At 49.4% G+C, this 19,721-nt stretch overlaps 2 protein-coding genes across 2 annotated transcripts; one reads left to right on the forward strand and one right to left on the reverse strand.

Annotated features, from left to right (window-relative positions):
• The first annotated feature begins 1,566 nt into the window (after positions 1–1,566).
• Positions 1,567–13,718, forward strand: MED9 (mediator complex subunit 9). Its single transcript, XM_081272454.1, has 2 exons — positions 1,567–1,866; positions 12,864–13,718. The coding sequence occupies exons 1-2, from the start codon at positions 1,643–1,645 to the stop codon at positions 13,078–13,080; spliced, it is 441 nt and encodes a 146-aa protein (XP_081128580.1). The 5' UTR covers positions 1,567–1,642; the 3' UTR covers positions 13,081–13,718.
• Positions 13,719–16,156: 2,438 nt separating this feature from the next.
• Positions 16,157–18,401, reverse strand: RASD1 (ras related dexamethasone induced 1). Its single transcript, XM_081272540.1, has 2 exons — positions 17,623–18,401; positions 16,157–17,401 (listed from the first exon to the last, which is right to left on the reverse strand). Exons 1-2 carry the CDS (start codon positions 17,906–17,908, stop codon positions 16,845–16,847), a joined length of 843 nt encoding a protein of 280 aa, XP_081128666.1. The 5' UTR covers positions 17,909–18,401; the 3' UTR covers positions 16,157–16,844.
• Between the last annotated feature and the right edge of the window lie 1,320 nt (positions 18,402–19,721).

Consider the following 19,721-nt stretch of genomic DNA (forward strand, 5'->3'; position numbering starts at 1 on the left):
CCATCTATGATATGGGGATACTAACATCCACCTTCCCTGGTGAATTAAATGAGATAGTGATTGTAACTTCGATCTTTAAAGCTACTTGTATCGCATGGTAGTTTGGGTAATGACTATCATTATTCTCCAGATGCCTCCAAGGCTGTACAGTGTATTCGAGCACCATCTGGCCCTATTCCAACAGGCATTTTTCTCTTCCAATCTCTACCATGACTCTTGACTCTTCACTTACATGAAGGGGTACAAGGATAGAAAGAAGGAAAAACCGTGAAGTCCCCTCCTTCTATGTGCTCTCTTTCTCTCTCTCTCTGGGTCACTTTGGGCAGCTCTGGCTATAGAAAGGTGTGCTGAGGCTCATAATGAAAGATCTCTACAGCACACCTCCAACATCCACTTCCCCAAGGATCTGTGTGTCCACACGCCCCTCCCACTGCACCTGAAAGTATCGACATCCATTCCCTCCTTGAAATCATCCATCTTGGATGTAAGTGCAGCTGTTCACCCTGCTTCCTGAATGGAAGGTTTCTTACCTCCCTTTCCTTCCATGATGGTGGATGAGGAAGGATGGACTCCAGTTGATAGCTTTCCTAGCTCAAGTTCTCATCATCCAACAATGTTTTTTAATGCAGCCCCCATATATCATACTTGTATGGAGAAGAATAAACCCAAACCTATCAGCTATCCCCCCTCTTGGGCTCAGGAGGGAGGCTTCTCATGCAAAGAAAACTTCTCAGGGTCAACCACATAGGTGAAGCTAGAATTTAGTTGGGCCCCTGCCGTGTTTCTGGACCAAATAAGATTTTAGAGGGAGGGCAACTGGGACCTAGTGCTTAAGGAGCTGGCCCAAAGGTACTGACAGTATCTGAGGCAGCCTTTCTTCCAGGTTATATTTTTTTCCTTGGGATGAATATGTCTGCCTTGTATTGAAAGTCTGGACAGACTTCCTCAACTACATACACCCACAGCCAGCAGGTCCAGGCGCATACTTAATGTCTATTGAGTTGAATTATTAGTGTCTCTCTCAGCAGCCATGAGAAGGGACCACAATTTCTTTGCTTCTGCATCCTTTGTTCTTTGCATGGGGGCAGGCACAGTGGGTTCAGTCCCCAGGTTTCTGCTCCTCCTCTCGGAGGTGTGCATGGTGTAGGCGCTTAGGTCCTTCCTTTCTGGACTTTGTGTGAGCCCAGGCCTCATCTAGATGCTCCCCTAGGAGCTCTTCCTGCTGTTCCAATTGGTTCCTGGAGAGACCCAAGGGCTAAACCAAGCTGAGCCTTTATTTCTGGGCTTCCTGTGTTTTTGCTTTTGTGCCCACTTCGTCATATAGATAGGACTATAGGCCATTATTTCTGAAATGCATCTCCTATTCCCTAAATTATTCCTTCAATCATTCAGCTATTGAGTCACAAGCACATCCAGGCCACCCCAGACCCGCCCACGCCGGCCTCCTAGCAACAGTCTGCCCCGCCCCCCGTGCCTTTGCTCCGCCCCGTTTCCAGTGCGCACGCTCAGAGCCTCCCTCAGAGCCCCGCCCTGGCCGGGTGCACAAGAGTGACGTAACAGTCCGCGACGCTCTCGGAAGGTAGATTCCTGGGGGGGCGGGGGGTTCCTACCGATTGTTACTTCCTGACCCAGCCGCGCCGCTATGGCTTCCGCCGGGGTGGCCGCGGGGCGACAAACCGAGGATGCGTTACCGCCCCCGTCCGAGCCGCAGCTGCCTGAGACCAAGCCGCTGCCGCCTCCTCAGCCGCCGCCTCCGGTCGCTGCGCCCCAGACGCAGCCGTCGCCGGCACCGCGGCCTCAGTCACCCGCGGGCGTGAAGGAGGAGAACTACTCCTTTTTGCCTTTGGTGCACAACATCATCAAATGGTAAGGGCCTAGGAGAGGACGAGCCCCCCGCACTCCCTCTCGCGTCCGGTCTCGCCTGTTCAGAGCTGCGAGAGGCCTGGGCGCGCTGGGTGGCCTCTGTGTCCAGAGATGAGGAAACCGCGACCCCGGACCGGAAGCGGCCTTCGCTGAGACCACCCAGAGTTACTGCAGAGTTGAGCGATGGGCTTAGAAAGAAGCCGACTTATTGACTCAGTGCACAGGCTCTGGGGTCCAGGTGCTCAAGTTTGCCCCTTTGCCATCTTGAGCAAGTTAAGCTCTCAGCCCTAACACGGTTCATACAGGTTGCAGATCCCTTATCCGAAATGCTAGGGATCAGAAGTGTTTCCTACTTTGCATATTTTAAGGATGATGAAGTGTTTGCATATACCTCATGAGATATTTGGGGGGGATGGGACCCAAGTTCCCAAAAGTAATATATAAATATATATTATATAAGTATAAAAAGTAATTTTATATGATATTTTTTAGTTCACCTGTGTTTTGATTGCAACCTGCCACAAGAATTCGAGTGTGGAATTTTCCGCTTGTGGCATCGTGGAGGCAGCCAATTTTTTGCATTTTGATGCATTTCGGATTTGGGGCTTTTGGATTCTCCATTTGGTTCCTGTTTTCAACATATACACATCATCTCACCCCAAATTCTATGAGTATACACAGTAAAAGGGACCAACTTTTTAACTCCACAGGGCTTACCATTAGAAGGAAAGATATGAATGTGGATAACCTATAATTTAAAAAAAATGAGAGAGGAAGAGTGTCACAGGAAACATTATAGAAAAAAGAGACACATACCTTGCCCTAAATGATTAGATTCCTGTACTAACTTTGTTCTAAGATGGTACCAAAGGATGCGGTCATTATCCTTTTGATCAAAAAATCTCTCTTATCCCCATGTTTGCCTAGGTTATTTTTTACGTCATTCTTTTGCACTTCATTTAAAAAAATATGTATTTTTTTAGTTGTTGATGAACCTTTATTTTATTTATTTGTATGTGGTGCTGAGAATTGAACTCAGTGCCTCACTCATGCTAGGCAAGCACGCTACCAATGAGCCACAACCCCAGCCCTAAAAAATATGTATTTTTTTAGTTGTAGGTGGACACAATACCTTTATTTTGTTTTTATGTAGTGCTGAGGATCAAACCCAGTTCCTCACACGTGCCAGGTGAGTGCTCCACCGCTGAGCCCCAGCCAGAAGACTTCACATACAGTCTTGTTGCTTAAGGATGGGGACATATTCAGAGGACATAACATGCACTTTGATATTTTGCTGAAATGGAATTGCCTTTTGCCACCTGAAAATCTTGAGTGTTAATGCGCCAGCTTCTTTAAGGTTTAGGTAGCCTGGATTCACTTGCTGTGAGATGGCCTGATGCTCTCCCCCCACAACTGTAAAGCCTTTGTTTTCACATACATCCTCACTTTATTTGGCTTCACTTGGAGTGAAAATATCCATAGGGTAAGGCAGACTGTTCTGTTTTCATCAACATGTGGCAGTGAAGTAGCATTTCTCAGCAGCAGTGAGTTCGAAGCAGAGTACAGATGCAAACCCACCAGTCTCAGATCAGTGCTGTATTATCCAGCCAGAGACTATAGTGCATACCTGTCATCCCAGCTATTGAGGAGGCTGAGGCGGGAGGATTGCAAGTTCAAGGTCAGCCTTGACAACTTAATGAAACCCTATCTCAAAATATAAAGTGCTGGGGATGTAGCTCAGTGGTAGAGTGCTTGGGTCCAACCCCAAAGAGGGGGGTTATCCAGATTAACCTAAATACACTGGTTAAGAAAAATATGGAAAAACAGAAGCACAAAAGCTATGCATTTACAGAGATAGCTCTTGGGCCCCCTAAGCATATATATATATATATATATATATATTTTTTTTTTTTTTTTTTGAGACAGGGTCTTGCTAACAGGGTCTCATTAAATTGCTGAGGCTGGCTTTGAACTTGCAGTTCTCCTGCCTCAGCCTCCCCAGTTGCTGGGATGACAGGCATATGCCACCACAACCAGCCCTAAGTGTGTATTCTTGAGCTCAGGTAGAGCAGTTGAGTTGGACTGACATTAAAAAGGGAGCAGTAAAATATACTAGAGAGAGCAGATTTTGAAGTTAGATAGTCCTGGAGTCAAGTCTGTGTGCTGACACTTGCTTGCCTGATCATCTTGGTAAATAATCTTCCCAGGCTAAAATTTTTCTATCTTTAATATGTCAATAATGGATTTCAAACAGTGGATTCAAATTAATAGCTCTGTAATGTACTATGTGGGTTACTTTCAGCAGACAACTCCTCTGATCCCCTTTTTTGCCTGTGAAATAGGAACAGTAATACTTAAGTCATAGAATTGTTGTAAGATATACTCAAGAGTGTACCTGGGAAAGATGGTGGGTTCGTCACATGTCGTTTTGTGTAAAAGGACAGTAAAGGGACTTTTTTAAAAAGCATAAAATCAAAAAGAACAGGACAGGAGGTGATTGCCACAAAACAGATGGTTAAGGGCTAACTCACCTACAATTCTGAAGCAGCTGTCTTTGACCATGGCTTTCTCCCAGATCCCAGAAACTGACTGTGCCAGCAGTCTCTGGAAATTGGACATTAAGGAGGAGACTAAGGATAGGAGGATTACTTAGGAGTCTAGAATATTCGGCCACCCCAAGCAGCCAAGAGACTACTTCCCATCTTGGCAGACAATTAAAAGGATTGCTTTTCCCCAAGATTTATTCTCCAGAAGGAATAACACAGGAGTACCTGGATTGAGAGGCATCTGGCATATTGCAGGGGTAGGGAGTAGCGAGCCATCCTGAAAATAGAGAAAGTTCACCCCCTCAATAGTAACACATCGCTACCCTTTTTCTCTAAACCTGGCTTTTAGCTTGGACAGCCAAAGAGAAAGAGGTTCCTCCTATGAGATGTCTGACCAGCCCCAGTGAAAAGACATTGCAGAAGAAAAACACAGAGGAAAAGACTCTTTCTCCCACCAAAAAGCCGATCAGTTCATTTGAAGAAAGAGACTGTCACTATGGGAAGAAACTAGGATTCAGTCTGGAAGCCTTTGGTGTGTTACGTATTTGAGTTTATGGGCTAATGAGGGAAGGGGATGTGAACTGTGGTGAGGGCAGGGGAGCCAGGGCCAGGAGACCTCAGAAAGCCTGGAGGAGCCAGAGGCTTACAGAGGATGATGCCAATGATAAGTCTGAAATGAGAGGGAGGAAGGGTGGCATAGGAAGAGCGTGGAGGTGGGAAATGAGGCCAAGAAATAGCGTGGACTCTTGGAGCTGACTCTCCAATTTGGTGGCACTGAACATAATCCAAGCTAGAAGGGAGTCAGGATGGAGAGCTGAAAAAGAGGGAGGAGCCAGGGTATACTATAGCACATCTTCTGTAGGAAGCAGGACTTTGTCCTATGAGGTTTGCTTGGAAGCCAGGTGGGACATGGGCCTGGCAGGCCTGGCCCTAGGTGATGAGGGCTGGGACCAGACCTAGTCACCCAGGGTGGCTCTCCAAGGTCCTTCAACTCTTCGTTTTTCAAACTTCCCCAACAGTCCATTCTTGAGGGATGAATAAGGAAGTAAACAAAGTAGCAAATATAGCCTTTCCTGTTCTTCTAAAGAATTCAGCTGATTATATCAGTCTTTTCTTTTAATTATTTCCTAAGTCACAGTTGCACAGTCAGAAGCACAGACAGATATAACTGCTATGAATACTTAAGCTTCCTTCCAGGGATTATATGTGTTTGCCTTTTCAAATATGTACACAAATGGAGACCATGTGCTTTGTACTGTGCCTTTTCACTCATTAGTCTGCTGTGGGCACCTTTCTGTACTGCATATAGAGATCTGCCTCATTACGGCCACTGCAGAGAATTCCGTCTCATGGATGTACCATAACTTATGTAACTAGTCTGCATGTCTGCTTTTAGGTGCTTTCTAATTTTTGCTGTTGCCAGCATTTCTGGGGTAAGTAAGCGTCCTTTTGTTTCTCTACGTTTATGGTGAGGTAAATCCTGAGCAGTGGAATTGCTAGAGCAGAGAAGGGCACATGCATTTTTTATTTTGATAGCTACTACTTGGTTTACAGTGCTACATCATTTAGCTTAACTCCTCCAAAGCTCAGTCCTGTAGACGGGGCTGCTTCAATTAACTTAAGAATTCTTTTAACCAAAAGTGGCCCATAAATCTGCCACCCCAAAAGCATTAAAAAAAAAAATTAAAGTGGTAGATGGATTCCAAGAGTACATATAGATACGAGATGAAAGTGATCCTTCCCCTCGGCTCCACCCAGCTTCCTCCCTCATCCCCAAACTCATACTGGTCCATCTTATGAACATGCCATCACTTGTTAACCTGTTCTTCCCTCAAGGACACTCGTTGTGCCCGGGCTTGTGTGTTGGCCTCCAGTACTGCAGTTGGCCTCTTTGTCATCCTGTGATCCTCAGGAGTCTCTGCAGGGGAAAGTTCTAGCAATGGGATATACAAATTTAAAATTTGATCACTATTAGGAAATTCAGAAACATTGTGTCAGTTTGTGCTTCCAAACTGTACTTGTGTCTTCTCCCACACCACTGCTGTCACCATCCAACTTTTAACTTTAGCTGATTTGACAGGTCAGAAATTATAGACTGATCTCTTTCTTATGTTAATTTAGAAAAAAATCTTTTAATATGCAATTTTATGTATCATTTGTACTTTCCCCTCTTTTTGACTTTTGTACAGTAAGGAAGTGATGCCTTTGTCAGATATTACAGATGCCTTTGTCAAGTTGTTGCTTCTTTTTCCATCTTTGTTCACAATCTTTTTTTTTTCTTGTGTTTTATTTCATTCATGTTGCATAATTTCATGTAGTCAGAGTTGTTAAGCTTTTCCTTTCTGGCTTCTGATTTTGGCCTTCTTAGGCCTTAAGTCTAGGGATGTGGTTGGTGGTAGAGCTTGCCTGGCATGCATGAGATCCTGGGTCTGATCCTCAGCACCACAAAAAAAAAAAAAAAAAAAAAGGAAAAGGAAAAAGATAAAAGGCCTTGACACTCTAAAATGATAAATATTAATTCCCTTTTCCTAAGACTTTTATGATTGTGGTATATACTTTGAATTTTTGGTGCTTCTGGAACTTGTTTTGGTGGAGAGTAGGGAGCCAGCTCGTCACCTCTTCCCACAGCCATTTAGTGGATATTCCTTATTGTGCCTGCTGGGGCTGCTGCCCTTATTATATATTGATTTCCCATATGTTTTCTGGTGTACTTCTCAACACTCTGTTCTCTAGTACCAAACTGTTTTAGTCCTAAAATCCTCATGGTACCTTTACTTCCCATTTAAGGTGTACTTGTCCCCCCCCCCCTTGTTCTTGCCTGGTTTCCCCTACAACGTCTCTTACCTTCCCAGCCCAGTTTCCTAGTAATGTATCGAGATGGCAATTCTTTTGATTTTGTGGACCATTTTTGTCTTGAACCTGCTCACTTACTCTCAAACCTGTTGAGACCATTCATCAGCTAGACCTAATCTGATTTTTTAGATCTAATAATCACTTCTTAATTAATCTCTTTGCCTTTAAACTCTCTTCTCTAATTCATCCTGTGCATGCTATCAAGTTAGTTTTTCTCTACTCAGAATCCCCTAGGTTCTCCCTCCTCATCCCAAATGGAGCCCAGACCTTTAGCCCTCCACTCAGGGATCCCAGAAGACCACCTCACTTGTCGTGCCTGGACCACCCATTGCAAAACCCAGAACAGGGACTTTTCCGCTGCAACTGCCTTTAGGGGGATGAAGTCCTCATGGGAATGCTGCATGTTCTTTAGGGGCTTTCTCAGAGGCCACCTCCTGTGCTTGGAGAACTCTGTAAGCCAGACCTCCCCTGTACCCCAGGACCCTGCCTGGCTCCCAGCATCTCCACCTGGGACCACCCTGCTTGGAGTGGGAACTCTTGTTCCACCTGGCATCTTCCCATAGTTGAATGAACAACTGAAACTCTACATTTATTTCATTTTTAAAGAATAAGGAGCCAGAATCAGTGGCACATGCCAGTAATCCCAGCAGTTCAGGAGGCTGAGGCAGGAGAGTCCCAACTTCAGCAATTTAGTGAGACCCTGTGTCAAAATAAAAATTTAAAAAGGCTCTATCCCTATAAGACAGTGCTAGAATGCCCAAGTTCAGTCCCCAAAAATAGATAAAAAGAAAAGAATAATGCGTGTAAGAAATATAAATACCAAGTCTTTTGAGACCTTTCTCTGTATATATAAAAGCTCTATAATAAAAGGAGATAACATAGTAAAAGAAGCAAGAAATGAGATAAGTGAGACCAGGGAAAGATACAATGACTTTTCCTTTAAATTTACCAAATCTCATCTGAGTCTGGAACTGTGTGTCCCAGCCTAGAATTCTGAGTTGTGCTGGTCCTGCCTGCCTGCGGGTTCAGCCCACCCGGTTAGAGTAGTCTGTCGTTAGGGGTACTTTCAAACATTTTCCTTTAAAATGTCTGAGGTTGCTAGGTGGGTACAGGGGAGCCATCCTTGGCCCCATAGAGGGCATTCAAGTGATGGCACACCAAGCTGTCCCTCCCAGCTGACCAAGCTTTTGAAACAAGTCCTCTTGGAGTGGCAGGTCACCGAGACCTCAGAGCCCCAGCAGAACCTCCTCCATGGGAACACGGTGTTATTGACCTGCCTCTTCCCACACAAGGTCTGTTTTGATCCTCCCGCCCTCCACACCAGCTGAGGCCTGCTCCAGGGCTGAGCCATGGCCCCTCCACACTTCTGCAGAGGAGCAGGGCACGCCCACACCAGCGAGGTCTGGGCGCAGCTCCTGCAGCCTGTGCTTCACACCCTTGTCCTTCAGCCCTGTCCCAGGGAAGAGGATGAGTGCTCAGACAGAAAGGGTTGGGTCCTGCTTGGAAGAGTCGCTTCCTGGCCAGCTTGAAGCCTCTTCACTCCTCTGCCACTTCATTTCTGTCCCTTTGATATCACTGACCCAGAAGACCGCAGGCCCCCTGAAGTCAGCCCTCCTGGCCAGCGCTTACTTAGCACAGTGGGAGAAATGCTGGGGGCGAAGGGGAGGGGCAGTTCTGGGAAGAGTGGGAAGCCGAGCCTTGAGCCTTGAAGGCTAGAAGCACTTGTGGGTAGCAGTGGTGGTCCCCTCACAGTTCAAACTTGCCCAGCGGGTGTTTTCTGGGAGCTGAGGGCAGCTGGAATTTTTAATCAGCAGTGATCTATGCAGGCAGGTGAGGCAGAGGGCCTGGAGGGGAGGACTCAGTGTCCAGGAAGGCAGTGGCAGTGGGCAGTCTGCAGGGTCTCTGGAAGGTAGAGTGGGGGGACACAGAGCAAGTCTGAGAGGACAGCCTCGAGTTCACCAGTGGCATGGGTGTGGCCCACTTTGGATGTTATGGGTTCCCAGACTCCAGGGAGGAGATCATCAATGACAACGGGAAGGAGGAAGCTAGAGGCAGGTAGGAGGGCTGGCGGGGAGGTGCTCTCCGCATCCACAGAGCTGGGAGTGGCTATCAAGTCCAAGGGCATTTGGTAGAGCAGCTTTTTTTTCCAAAAAAACCTTTTTCAGCAGCACAACCTTTTGTTGTTACTCCCTGAAGAGAATGCAACATGAAGCAGGAGTGTGAGGCTCCCGGGCTGTTTGGGGGCTGGCCAAACTGGGGCAGAGGAACACAGCTGCTAGGGAAGGAACAGCCAGCACACCAGGAGGATGGTGTGCAGGGAGTGTACTCATTACAGCTTTTCTGGGGGTTGTTTTGTTATATTTTTTTCTTTGACATGGAGTCCAAGTTGCCCAGGCTGGTCTTGAACTTTCCATCCTCCAGGTCAGTCCCCTACCCCCAGTAGCGGGGATTACCGGTATACCACCTCACCCAGCTGAGAGGGCAGTTTGGTGATATTTGTCAAAAATCACAGAACTTTTGACCCAGGTTTTTCACTGGTGGGAAATTATCTTACCAAAATACTTGCACAATACATAAAGGTGTAGGTATAAAGTGCTCATTGCCATTCTGATAAATTGCAGGCATTCCAAACACATCAACAAATAGTTAGCTGTATGATTTATATATGTTAATACAGAAAGATCTCCAAAGGTGCATTGTTAAGTGGGGGGGAAATTAGAACCAACTATGGCCACATTTCTGTCAAAGTACAGAAGAAGGGTATGCATGTATTTTTATACTGTGTTTTAAAGTGATCTGAAATAGTATGCATTACCTACCAACACAGGTTCCCTCTGGGACCTGAGATTAAAGGGGTTTCCTTTTTCTAAGTCTTTGTGCCTATCACTTTTGAATTTTTTCCTTCAAGCACTTATTAATATTAAAAAATAAATAAAAGTTTTGGAAGGATGAAGCTACCGAAGTTAACGTAGTAGGAGGAGAGGCTGGAGCAGAAGAGAGCTCAGGACACTGGTCTACAGTGGAGCCACTGGAACAAGGCAGGGTTGCGTAGCTGAGAGTGATGGAGGTTTTGAAGGAGGATAGGAGAAACCAGGTCACATGCCACCCAGAGGTCAAAAGAAGTGACCATCAAGTTTGAGAGGAGGTTGGCTTCAGTTGATCCCATGGATTTCTTTTGCTTCTAACTTGCCAGTGGACACACTATCCTGTTGTTGTTCTTTTGCATCTGTGCTATAAAAGAAATCAAAGAACAAAGAAAATGAAGTTGTGATTCTTAGAAGTGTCCACCTAAACCTGTGGTTTTTATGAGTTTGGAGATACATATCCAGATAGCTCTGTGGCCTGCTGGAAGGACACTCCGAGTACCACCTCAGCAGTAATATTTTTGTCCACTCTTTTAAAAAGCATAGTAGGTGGGACCAAAGTGCCCCTACTTTGCCCTTGTTTGTGTGATTATTATCCTTCTTGACCTAGTCTCGCTCTCTCTTTTTTTTAACCTTCTAAAGTTGGATGATGACTAACATTGAGGACAAAGGCAGGCCCACTTAGAGCTTTCTGCTTTTATTCACTCGATATTTGGGCCTGCTCCTTTTCTTTGGGCCTGGGTATTTCACAGTCATTCTGGCTTGGCAGGTTCCCACTTGGTTCGAGCCAGTTCTCGAATAATAGCATGTGAATAGCGTGTTTTCCTCGCCCCGGGACTTGTGTGCTATTTACTGCACCAACTAGGGCAGGTGAGCAGCTCACAGAGGGGCCCTCTTTCAGCTCCACTCCCCTCTAGGCAGCTTTTTCTGAAGACCTTCTCCTCTCCTATAAGTTTACTGGATAAAAAATGGGAAACCCTGGAGATTTGGGGGTTTTCAGAAATAAGCATCTTAAACATGGCCCACTTCAGAATTTTCTTTTGGGCCAGATTAGGCCCTAAAGCTTAGTTTTGCTTCAACAACTGGATTACCATGACTTTCTTCCACATTTTAATCTCATGTATTTTTAATTTGTTTTGTTTTTACTGTTTTGGAAAGTTTTATGTGATATGAATCAGTTTTCTTAAAGCTGAATTTTAATTTCCAAAATTTCCTTGGGACTTAAATTCGTAACAGTGTGTTAGCTCACATGCCATCCAAGTATAATGCTTTCAAGATTCCGGATGGTTTCTATCTGGATTGTGGATTTGAGCTGAGAGTTAAAAGATGCTCCCTGGCTGGGAGTATAGTTGAGTGGTAGAGTGCTTGCCTAGCTTGCAGGAGGCCCTGGATTCCATCCCCAGCACCACAGAAGAGTATTGCTCCCTGTTTGCTTCCTTCCAAACCATTTGCGGTCCTGATGAGCTCCAGTTACCCCTCCCTAGCAGCTGAATTAAGGTCTAGGAGCAGGGGAGAGCTTAGGACACTAGCTCTAAATTTCTAAACTGAGGGCATCTAACCACAGCAAGAAACATTGGCTTGGCCACTCATTCCCTAATAGAGATGATTGATTCTCTAAGTTTCACCTGAATTTAGACCTGTTGATAAATAATGAGCAGATCCTGGGGGCCATCTGATTCGCAAGGTGTGAGAAGTAGCTGGTGGATCTGCAGGAAAGATAGGTATTCTGTCTGCGTAAGCAGAGAAATGATGAATAATAAACATGAATTAGCACCATCTGGGTTGAAATTCCCCACCAGGGATGAATGTTTATTAAAAAATACATGATCATTGACAGTTTCCCCCACGCGTCTGTGTCTTCCTTTTAGAGAACAGCTTATGGAATTGGCGTTTCGTTTTTAGTCTCAATTGCTTTTGCCAAAACTCATCCACTAACTTCTGGGAAATGCATAGGTGCCACTGGTGGGCCATTTCTCTGATGTAAGTTGAGGGTTTTCATCCTTGTTTTGCTTTAATTTGGTAGTGACAGGGAAGGTGGGTCTCTGTGCAACCAATAATAGCTGGGAGATGAAGTGAACGATCAGCCTTCACAATGAGCTTGACCCTGAGGGCCAGGAGTTTGCATTGCTGTGGTAGGAGAAAGCCTGAATCTGCTGAAAATTTCCAGTATTTGTAACTGATGTAAAATTTATGAATAGCTCTGTGGAAATTAGTCTTTATATTAACAGGTTCAAGTGAGCATCAAACCTTGGCTAACATTAGCTGTTGCTAGCTGCAAAGTCTCCGATTGGCTAGAAATGGCTCAAGTTAGACAAAATGTGGTATATCAGCATTTTGGTTTGACATGAATCAGTCGATGATTGGTAATGGTTTATTTGTTCAACATAAATTTATGAACTTATTTGCCAAGCACGCATTTCAACAAATACTTCTTGAGAGCCTGTGAGGTCCAGTGGTCAGGGATGGGGAGACAACTGTGGATGAGGCAGACGCATTCCCTGACCTCAGAGGGCTGGTGGTGGACTGAAGAGCAGGATTCAGCATCTGACTTTGGGAGTGTGCTGGACAAGGGGGTGTTGTAAGAGAGAACTGGTCCCTGCCTTCTGGGGTGCTCGGCCTCATTGGGTCAACAGACACATCACACACGTGTTCAAAAAAATATCATAGGATGCAGCCCAGGGAAGCCAGGTGTGGGTGTGAACTGTGAGTGCTAATGACTGTCTTCTGCCCTCCACAGCATGGACAAGGACAGCCCAGATGTGCACCAGGACCTGAATGCCCTCAAAACCAAGTTCCAGGAGATGCGGAAGCTCATCAGCACCATGCCGGGCATCCACCTGAGCCCTGAGCAGCAGCAGCAGCAGCTGCACAGCCTCCGGGAGCAGGTCAGGACCAAGAACGAGCTCCTGCAGAAGTACAAGAGCCTCTGCATGTTCGAGATCCCCAAGGAGTAGAGGCCGCCAGTGTCCAGGACCCAGGGGAAGGCAGGGGAGGCAGCCGGCTTCCTTACCCACATTTCCCCTGGACTCCGGCTCTGAGCCCGGCCTCACCAGCCACAAGCTGTACATACCCATGTGGCTAAGGCATGCCGACTTGAGCGTCTGCCACTGGAAGCCAGAGGATTCCTGAGGCAGGGGGGAAGGGCTGCCCTGCACTGGGGAGGGGCCATCTGCTGTGTGTCTGGGTCCCTCTTGCAGATCTGAAGAGCACAGTAGGAAAGGAGGCGGCTCCTCCTTGCTTCCTGCCCTCCCGCTCCTCCCACCTCCGATACAATCAGCATGTACCAGGTACATATTGTTCCAGTTAGCAGCCTTTTGGTGAAACATTTGCATAGAATTCACTGGACAAATTAGGCCTGGACTCATATGGCATGGGTTTAATATAATTAAAGAAGACTGTGAGAGAAGGAGCCTTGTTCTCAAAGGCCAGAGGGTGGGTGGCTTTCTCTCCCCTCTCCAAAACAGTTTGGTTCCTTTTATGTTTGAGCCAGTGAGCGGGGGTGTCCCCTCAGAGCCCCCCCACCCCAGGCTGCCCCTGACTCCAGGCTCCCTCTTCCTTTCCATTTGGCTCTTGCTGCCATGTCTTCTGTCACCTTCAGTCAGTGATGGAGAAGAGCCAACTTTCCACAGCCACAGTGCCTCTTCAGGGATGGAGAGGGCCGGACCTTGGCTTGCAGGCTCAAATAGAGTTTTAGATCCCAGAGCAGATCTCCCTGTGATACCCATTGACCCAGCTCAAACCATTATTTCCCCTCTGGGCTTCTCACCACAGACAGCCCTGTTGGCTGTCCCGCAAACAAAAGGGTTCACAGTGCACTTTTTGTTGAGAGGGGGGCTCTCAGTGGCAATGGGGATGTCCCCTCAGCCAGGTGTGACAAGGGAGCTCGGGATCGGTTCTGATGGGATGGGCGGGCTAGGTCTAGAGTTACAAGGCCAAGTTCTAGTTCTTACATGTTTATAAACAGCCCTCACCCCCCCAGCTCCATGATTTTTTTCTGATGGGCACTATGTGTGCTCTCCCCTTCTCCGCAGGGGGTATGACAGCAGCTCTTCCCCTGACTCTTAAGAGTGAGGTGAGAAGTAACTGAATATTGATTGCATCTCGAAATGGGCACACAATCTGCTGACCAGCTCAGGGGCTTAGCAGGTGCCCGTTGACTGGCCTCGTTGGCAGAAGTACTGGTTGGAGATGCTTTTAGCAGGGGCTCTAGTGGTGTCAGCCTGCAGCCATCTGTCAGAAGATGGCTGGCCTATTGGGAACCTGGGACTGTGCAGAGGAGGATATCAGGTTTCAAAGACAGGCTTTGGCCAGAAGAGTAGGCTCTGAGTTTAAGTGGGTGGCCACCTATTGGACCAGTTCTATCTTGGGACTGTTATTTAACTGAATCAGTTATTCTTAAAGTTTCAAAGTAGCAGGTGGGCCAATTTTAAGGCTCTGACCAAATACCTTGAAACATGAAGCACGTAAAAATACAAGACCTTCAGGGCCTTTCTGGAGTCTGAAATGGAGATGGTGTGTGTGGGGGGGAAATGAACTTCTCTGTTTTCCATGATTTGACTTGTGATATTTTTCCAATGTATGATTAAAAGTACTTATTGCTCTATTGCCGGGACACCCCGTTTTTTTGTGTTTCTTTTGCAGTGCTGGGGGGTCAAACCCAGGGGATCATGGTTTTTTATGCCCAGGAATTCATGGTGTATCTTGCATAGTTGAGAGGAAAGTATTCACTTTGCTGAGACAAAGAATAAAATGTGAACACCCTGTGCTCCTTGCCCCTCTCCTTGTAGTGCAGTTAAACAACATGGAAACAGTAATTGCTGGGCACAGTGGTACTTGCCTGTAACCCCAATTACTCTGGAGGCTGAGAGACAGATGGCCATCCAGGGCAACTTCGTAAGACCTGTCTCAAGATAAATGAAAAAAGATCTGGGGATGTAGCTCAGTGGTAAGGTACCCTGGTTTCAATCTCCAGTACCAAAAAAAAAAAAAAAAAAAGAAGAAGAAGAAGAACTCTTCCTCAAGAGCAGCATCTGTCCCACAGGTGAATGGGCCTGTGTGAGCCACCTCTGGGCCATCCCTCCTCCCAGGGAGGTGGGCGGGGGGGGGGGTTGTTTGGTAACTTTTGGTAATTTGAGGAGGTCTAGTACTGGCAGGGAGTGGCCCTCACCAGAGCAGGGCTCAAGTCCCTTCCCTAGGACAGTTTTGAGTCTCCTTCACAGGGAGCTGAGCACCCTCTAAGAAGCCACCAGTTGTGTGGTTACTGGGTGGCAGGCACTTGTACTACTTGTGTCCAATTGAATCCCCACAGCTACTCCATGTGGAGGGCCTTCTCTGTATTTCTCAGGTGATGAATCTGAGCTTTAGCAGGTGTCACTTGCTTCAAGCTTACACAGAGCTGGGTCACGAGTTACAAGCAGATGGCCTTAACCACTGAGGGACACAGCAAGATGCAGAGGTCTGCTGGACCCCACCCAGGGCAGCAAGTGCCTTTGGAAGCTACAGGGGCAGCTGGAGGCGGTGGGGATCTTAACTATCTCTAGTCATGTAACCCTGGGGCAAGAGGACAAGGGTCCAGCACAAGCCTGCTCCCCATGGGTCTCTCTGGTTCCATTTCTTATTTGTGACAGCCAGGCCCGAGGTCAAACAGTCTGCATTTCAAGTTTGACCAGCTTCTGTAGCTTGGGTCTGCCCTGTGATGAGTGAGAAATCAGAGTGTTCACTCAGAACACCAGGCCCAAGGTGACCGGGCCAAAGGAGAATAAGCAGGTAGATGGCTAGAAAGATTTTTTAGGGGGATCCCTGAAATCCTTGTCTGTCCTGATTTTCTAGAAGCCCCTTCAAATGGAAGTTTTCTTGGTTTCCTCCCCCATGAGGCTTGAAGCTGTTTCCAGAAGGGCAGGGTTATTTTCCTGTTCTGGAGAAGGTGATGTCCAAAGTCATGGCAGCCAAAACCCAGCCTCCTCCCTTCTCCCCCAACCCCTTCTAGAAGCAAAGAAAGCCACGTTTTCCATGTTAAATTATTTTATTTTATATTAAAAAACAACAACAATAACTTTAGAGTTTCACACACACAGTATAAACACCTGGATAGGATTTTGTTCATGTCCATGTTGACAGCGGAACTACTATTAAAGTGCAAGTTTTCTGTTTTGTTTTTCCTTTGTGCAACTTCACACACACACATGTAAACAAGTCTCTTGGCTATGACTTGACCCACGCACCCCCGACAGTTTTTTCTGGAGGACAGAGGCCTTTGCCAGCTGTTACCAGCGATGGGGAATCACAGACAAGATAATGCCCCCAGGGTCCTGACCCTCAGGCCAAAGCCAGGCAGGACCGGTTACTTGATGCCCAACAGTGGCTGGGGAACTTCACCCCCTCCCTACTCTCTGGTCTCTGATTAAAAAAAAAAAAAAAAAGACAAATGCCCCCTCTGCTGGGCCACCATCCACGTTGTGAGGGTGGGAGACGCCAACAGAGAGGCTCAAAGGTGGGGGAGTCCAGGTCTTTGCCAGTTCTCCTTCCTTCCGGAGCCGATGACCGTCCCTTCTCTGTTTGGTGGCGCCTTCACAGTGCGCCAGGCCGGGTTTCGCGGAGGGAAGACACCAGTCCGCATGCACTCGCGGCCCGGGGCGCGCCCAGGCTGGCCCAGGCGTCGAATTTGACTTACACAAAAAAAGTCCTCCTTGGATTGTGTCGCCGGCGCGGTGGGGGGCTCCTAGCTAATGACGCAGCGCTCCTTGTCCTTGGCCTGGCCGCCGCCGCTGGCCTTCTCGCGGATGTACATGAGGTCGCTGTGCACGCTGGGCCTGCGCGCGAAGGGCGCCACGATGCCGAAGGCGTCCCCCGGGTCGCCGCCGCCCCCGCTGCCGGCCCGCAGCAGCTTCTTGTTCCGCAGCGCCTTTTTGTGCAGCACGTCGCAGTACTGCACCGACACCTTGCGGTGCAGGTCGGGGCTCATCTCGCTCGGCAGCTTGGCCATGGCGAAGAGCGCGCGGAACATCTGGTCTAGGCTGCTGTTCTTCTTGGCTGAAATCTCGAAGTAGGCGCAGCGCTGGGGGTCGTCGCCCACCAGCTGCTCGATCTCGCGCTGCTCCACCTCGCGGTAGAAGTCCCGGTCCCCCTTGTTCCCGCAGATGACCAGAGGCACGTCCACGTTCTCCTTAGTTTTGTTCTTGAGGCAAGACTTGGTGTCCAAGATCTGCTGCTTGAGCCTCTGCACCTCCTCGAAGGAGTCGCGGTTGTCCAGGCTGAACACCAGGATGAAAACGTCTCCTGCAGAGCGGGGACAAGGGACGGAGAGGTGAGGGCGGCTGCCAAGGGGCTCCCGCAGCCGCGCGAGGCGCGCGGTGCGCTTAAGCGCCAAGCTCAGCGCGCAGAAGTGGGACCCGCCCGCCCGCGCCACCAGCCCGCCCTCGCAGGTTAGCCTGGACCGGTCTCCACGCCCTCCCGCCCGCGCCCGCGCCCGCCGTCCGCTCCGGCTCCCCGCAGCTCACCTGTGAGGATGGAGAGGCGCCGCATGGCTGGGAACGGGTGGTTGCCGGACGTGTCCAGGATGTCGAGCTGGTAGACCTCGCCGCGGATGGAGTAGAACTTGCGGTGGAAGTCCTCGATCGTGGGTGTGTAGGCATCCTCGAAGCGCCCGGTGAGGAAGCGCGACACGATGGCCGTCTTGCCCACCTTGGACGAACCGAGGATGACCATGCGGTAGCAGTTCTTGGCCGGGATACTCAGCTCCGAGTCGGTCGGACACATCTTCTTGATCATCGCCGCCAGTTTCATTGGGTGGAGGGGCCGCAGGGCGGATGCGGGGCCGAGAGAAGTGCTGAGGGCTACCGAGGGCGCGAGGGTGGACACGCCGGAGCGGCAGGGGACTCTGCTCGGGCTCAACTCGCCTGCAGATCGTCTCTGGCTCAGGATAGGGCTCTGGACAGGGCTCGGACTCAGGCTAACTCTGGAACACAGGCAGCTCGCACTGGCTCTGCTCGTCCCGCCGCCGCCTTTATATGCAGCCGGTGGGGGCCGCCCCGCCCCGCGCCACCCTGCGCCCTCCCAGCCTCAGTGCGTCACGCCCCGCGGGCGCCCTCCTCTGCTTCCCCGCACCCGCTCCTGCCCGCGACCTCAGCAGCTGCACTGCTGCTTGCTGCCCAGTGGGCGCGCGAAGGAAACCGAGTCCCGGCTGGGGGCTAAGGGCGCGCGAACCCACCGCACAGGGCACAGCGGCTGCAAGGGGCGTCCTGGTCCTGGTCCTGGCTGTGCCTGACTTGGTGACTTCGGGCTAGGACCCCCAACACCCCCGCCCTACTTAGTTTTTCTTTAGGCCTCAGTTTCCCCAGAAAATAACGACAATAATCCAGCAAGAGCAGCGTTTTCGGGCTTCGGGTGAGAGCCCCTAACGCCAGACCCTTCCCCTTGGGCGAGCGCTTGTTCCTTGTGGGTAGTGGCCCAGCGGTGGTGGCTTTTGCAGGCTTCCTGAGCTGAGGCCCGCGCTGTACTCTCCGGCCGCCAGAGGGCAGCAGAGGACCCCGCCCGCAGCACGGGGAGCCGGCAGGTGGGTCGCAGGGCTGTAGAGCCTACGAGGGGCTGTAGGTGGGGACCGAAGGGAGCAAGGGGGCGCGAAAATTGGGGCGCAGTGCTGAGGCCCAGCAAGAGCCGACCCTACTCCAGCGCTCTACTGAAGATCTCAGCCTGTTCCTTTCTCCCAACCAGAGACACTCTGTGGCCTGGAGGGGGTCCTCAGCCAGGGGCAGTCCCCACCGTTTTCTGGTCCTTGACCCCAAAGATCCAGACTCACCTTTCCTTGGTCCGCCCTAGGTCAGCGTCGTAGCCCCTACCCCATGGCACTTTGGGCTTTTGCAGTCCTGCAGACTAACATTCCCTTTTGGTAGTGGAGGGACCCGGGGCACAAAGCCACAGAAGCGGCCTCCGAGCACTGCCAACCTCCTGTCCTCTCTGGGCCTCAGTTTCCTCTTGTGGAAGATGGTGGTTCTGACTGGGGGGCGGGTGGGGGGCATGCAAACACTCCAGGAGGGCAGGACCCGATCAAAACAATAACAATGTGTAGTCAATGGCCCGTGAGTCCCGGTGAGTGGAGACTGGCAGCTTCTGGCAGGTTGATCAGTAACCAGAAGTGGGCTGGCTCTCCTGCAAGGCCCAGAGCAGGCTGTCTTGGGCCAACTGCAGCCCGGAGATCCTGGAGGGACGGCCACTCTGGCTAAGATAGGTGAGGCTGCGCTCTTTCAGTCTTGCATCTGATTTGGGAGAGACCCAGGAAGTATCAACCATCCCAGCACCCAACAATGGGGCTCTGGGTGCCAGCCCCACGCGCCCAGCTCTTCACCGAGTGCCAGTGGAGGGGCTTTCAAAGGCCATCGCGCAGACCCACGCCCTCCTCTGCTGAACCAGGATTCCATTCCCATCTCACCATCTCTGCGGAATGGTGCAGGACGTCCACCCCCAGGGCTTACGCAGAGCCTGGAGTGTTTCTTCGGGGTCCAGCCCTGTTCTAAATGATGCTGCCCTTCCTCCGAGCAGCCTTGAGTGGTAGGACTATTAATCTCTCCATTTCACAGGAGAAGTGAGATGCTCAGTCCCA

This window comes from Spermophilus citellus, assembly GCF_964194105.1.
Source record: "Spermophilus citellus genome assembly, chromosome: 17".
NCBI lineage: Eukaryota > Metazoa > Chordata > Mammalia > Rodentia > Sciuridae > Spermophilus > Spermophilus citellus.

What these genes read in the sequence shown, in the direction of transcription:
- MED9 (XM_081272454.1), top strand. Translation starts at nt 1,643, where the DNA reads ATGGCTTCCGCCGGGGTGGCCGCGGGGCGACAAACCGAGGATGCGTTA. An exon ending in GTGCACAACATCATCAAATG is followed by an intron (nt 1,867 to 12,863) that starts GTAAGGGCCTAG and finishes TGCCCTCCACAG; the next exon opens with CATGGACAAGGACAGCCCAG.
- RASD1 (XM_081272540.1), bottom strand. Translation starts at nt 17,908, where the DNA reads ATGAAACTGGCGGCGATGATCAAGAAGATGTGTCCGACCGACTCGGAG. An exon ending in GCGCCTCTCCATCCTCACAG is followed by an intron (nt 17,402 to 17,622) that starts GTGAGCTGCGGG and finishes CCCGCTCTGCAG; the next exon opens with GAGACGTTTTCATCCTGGTG.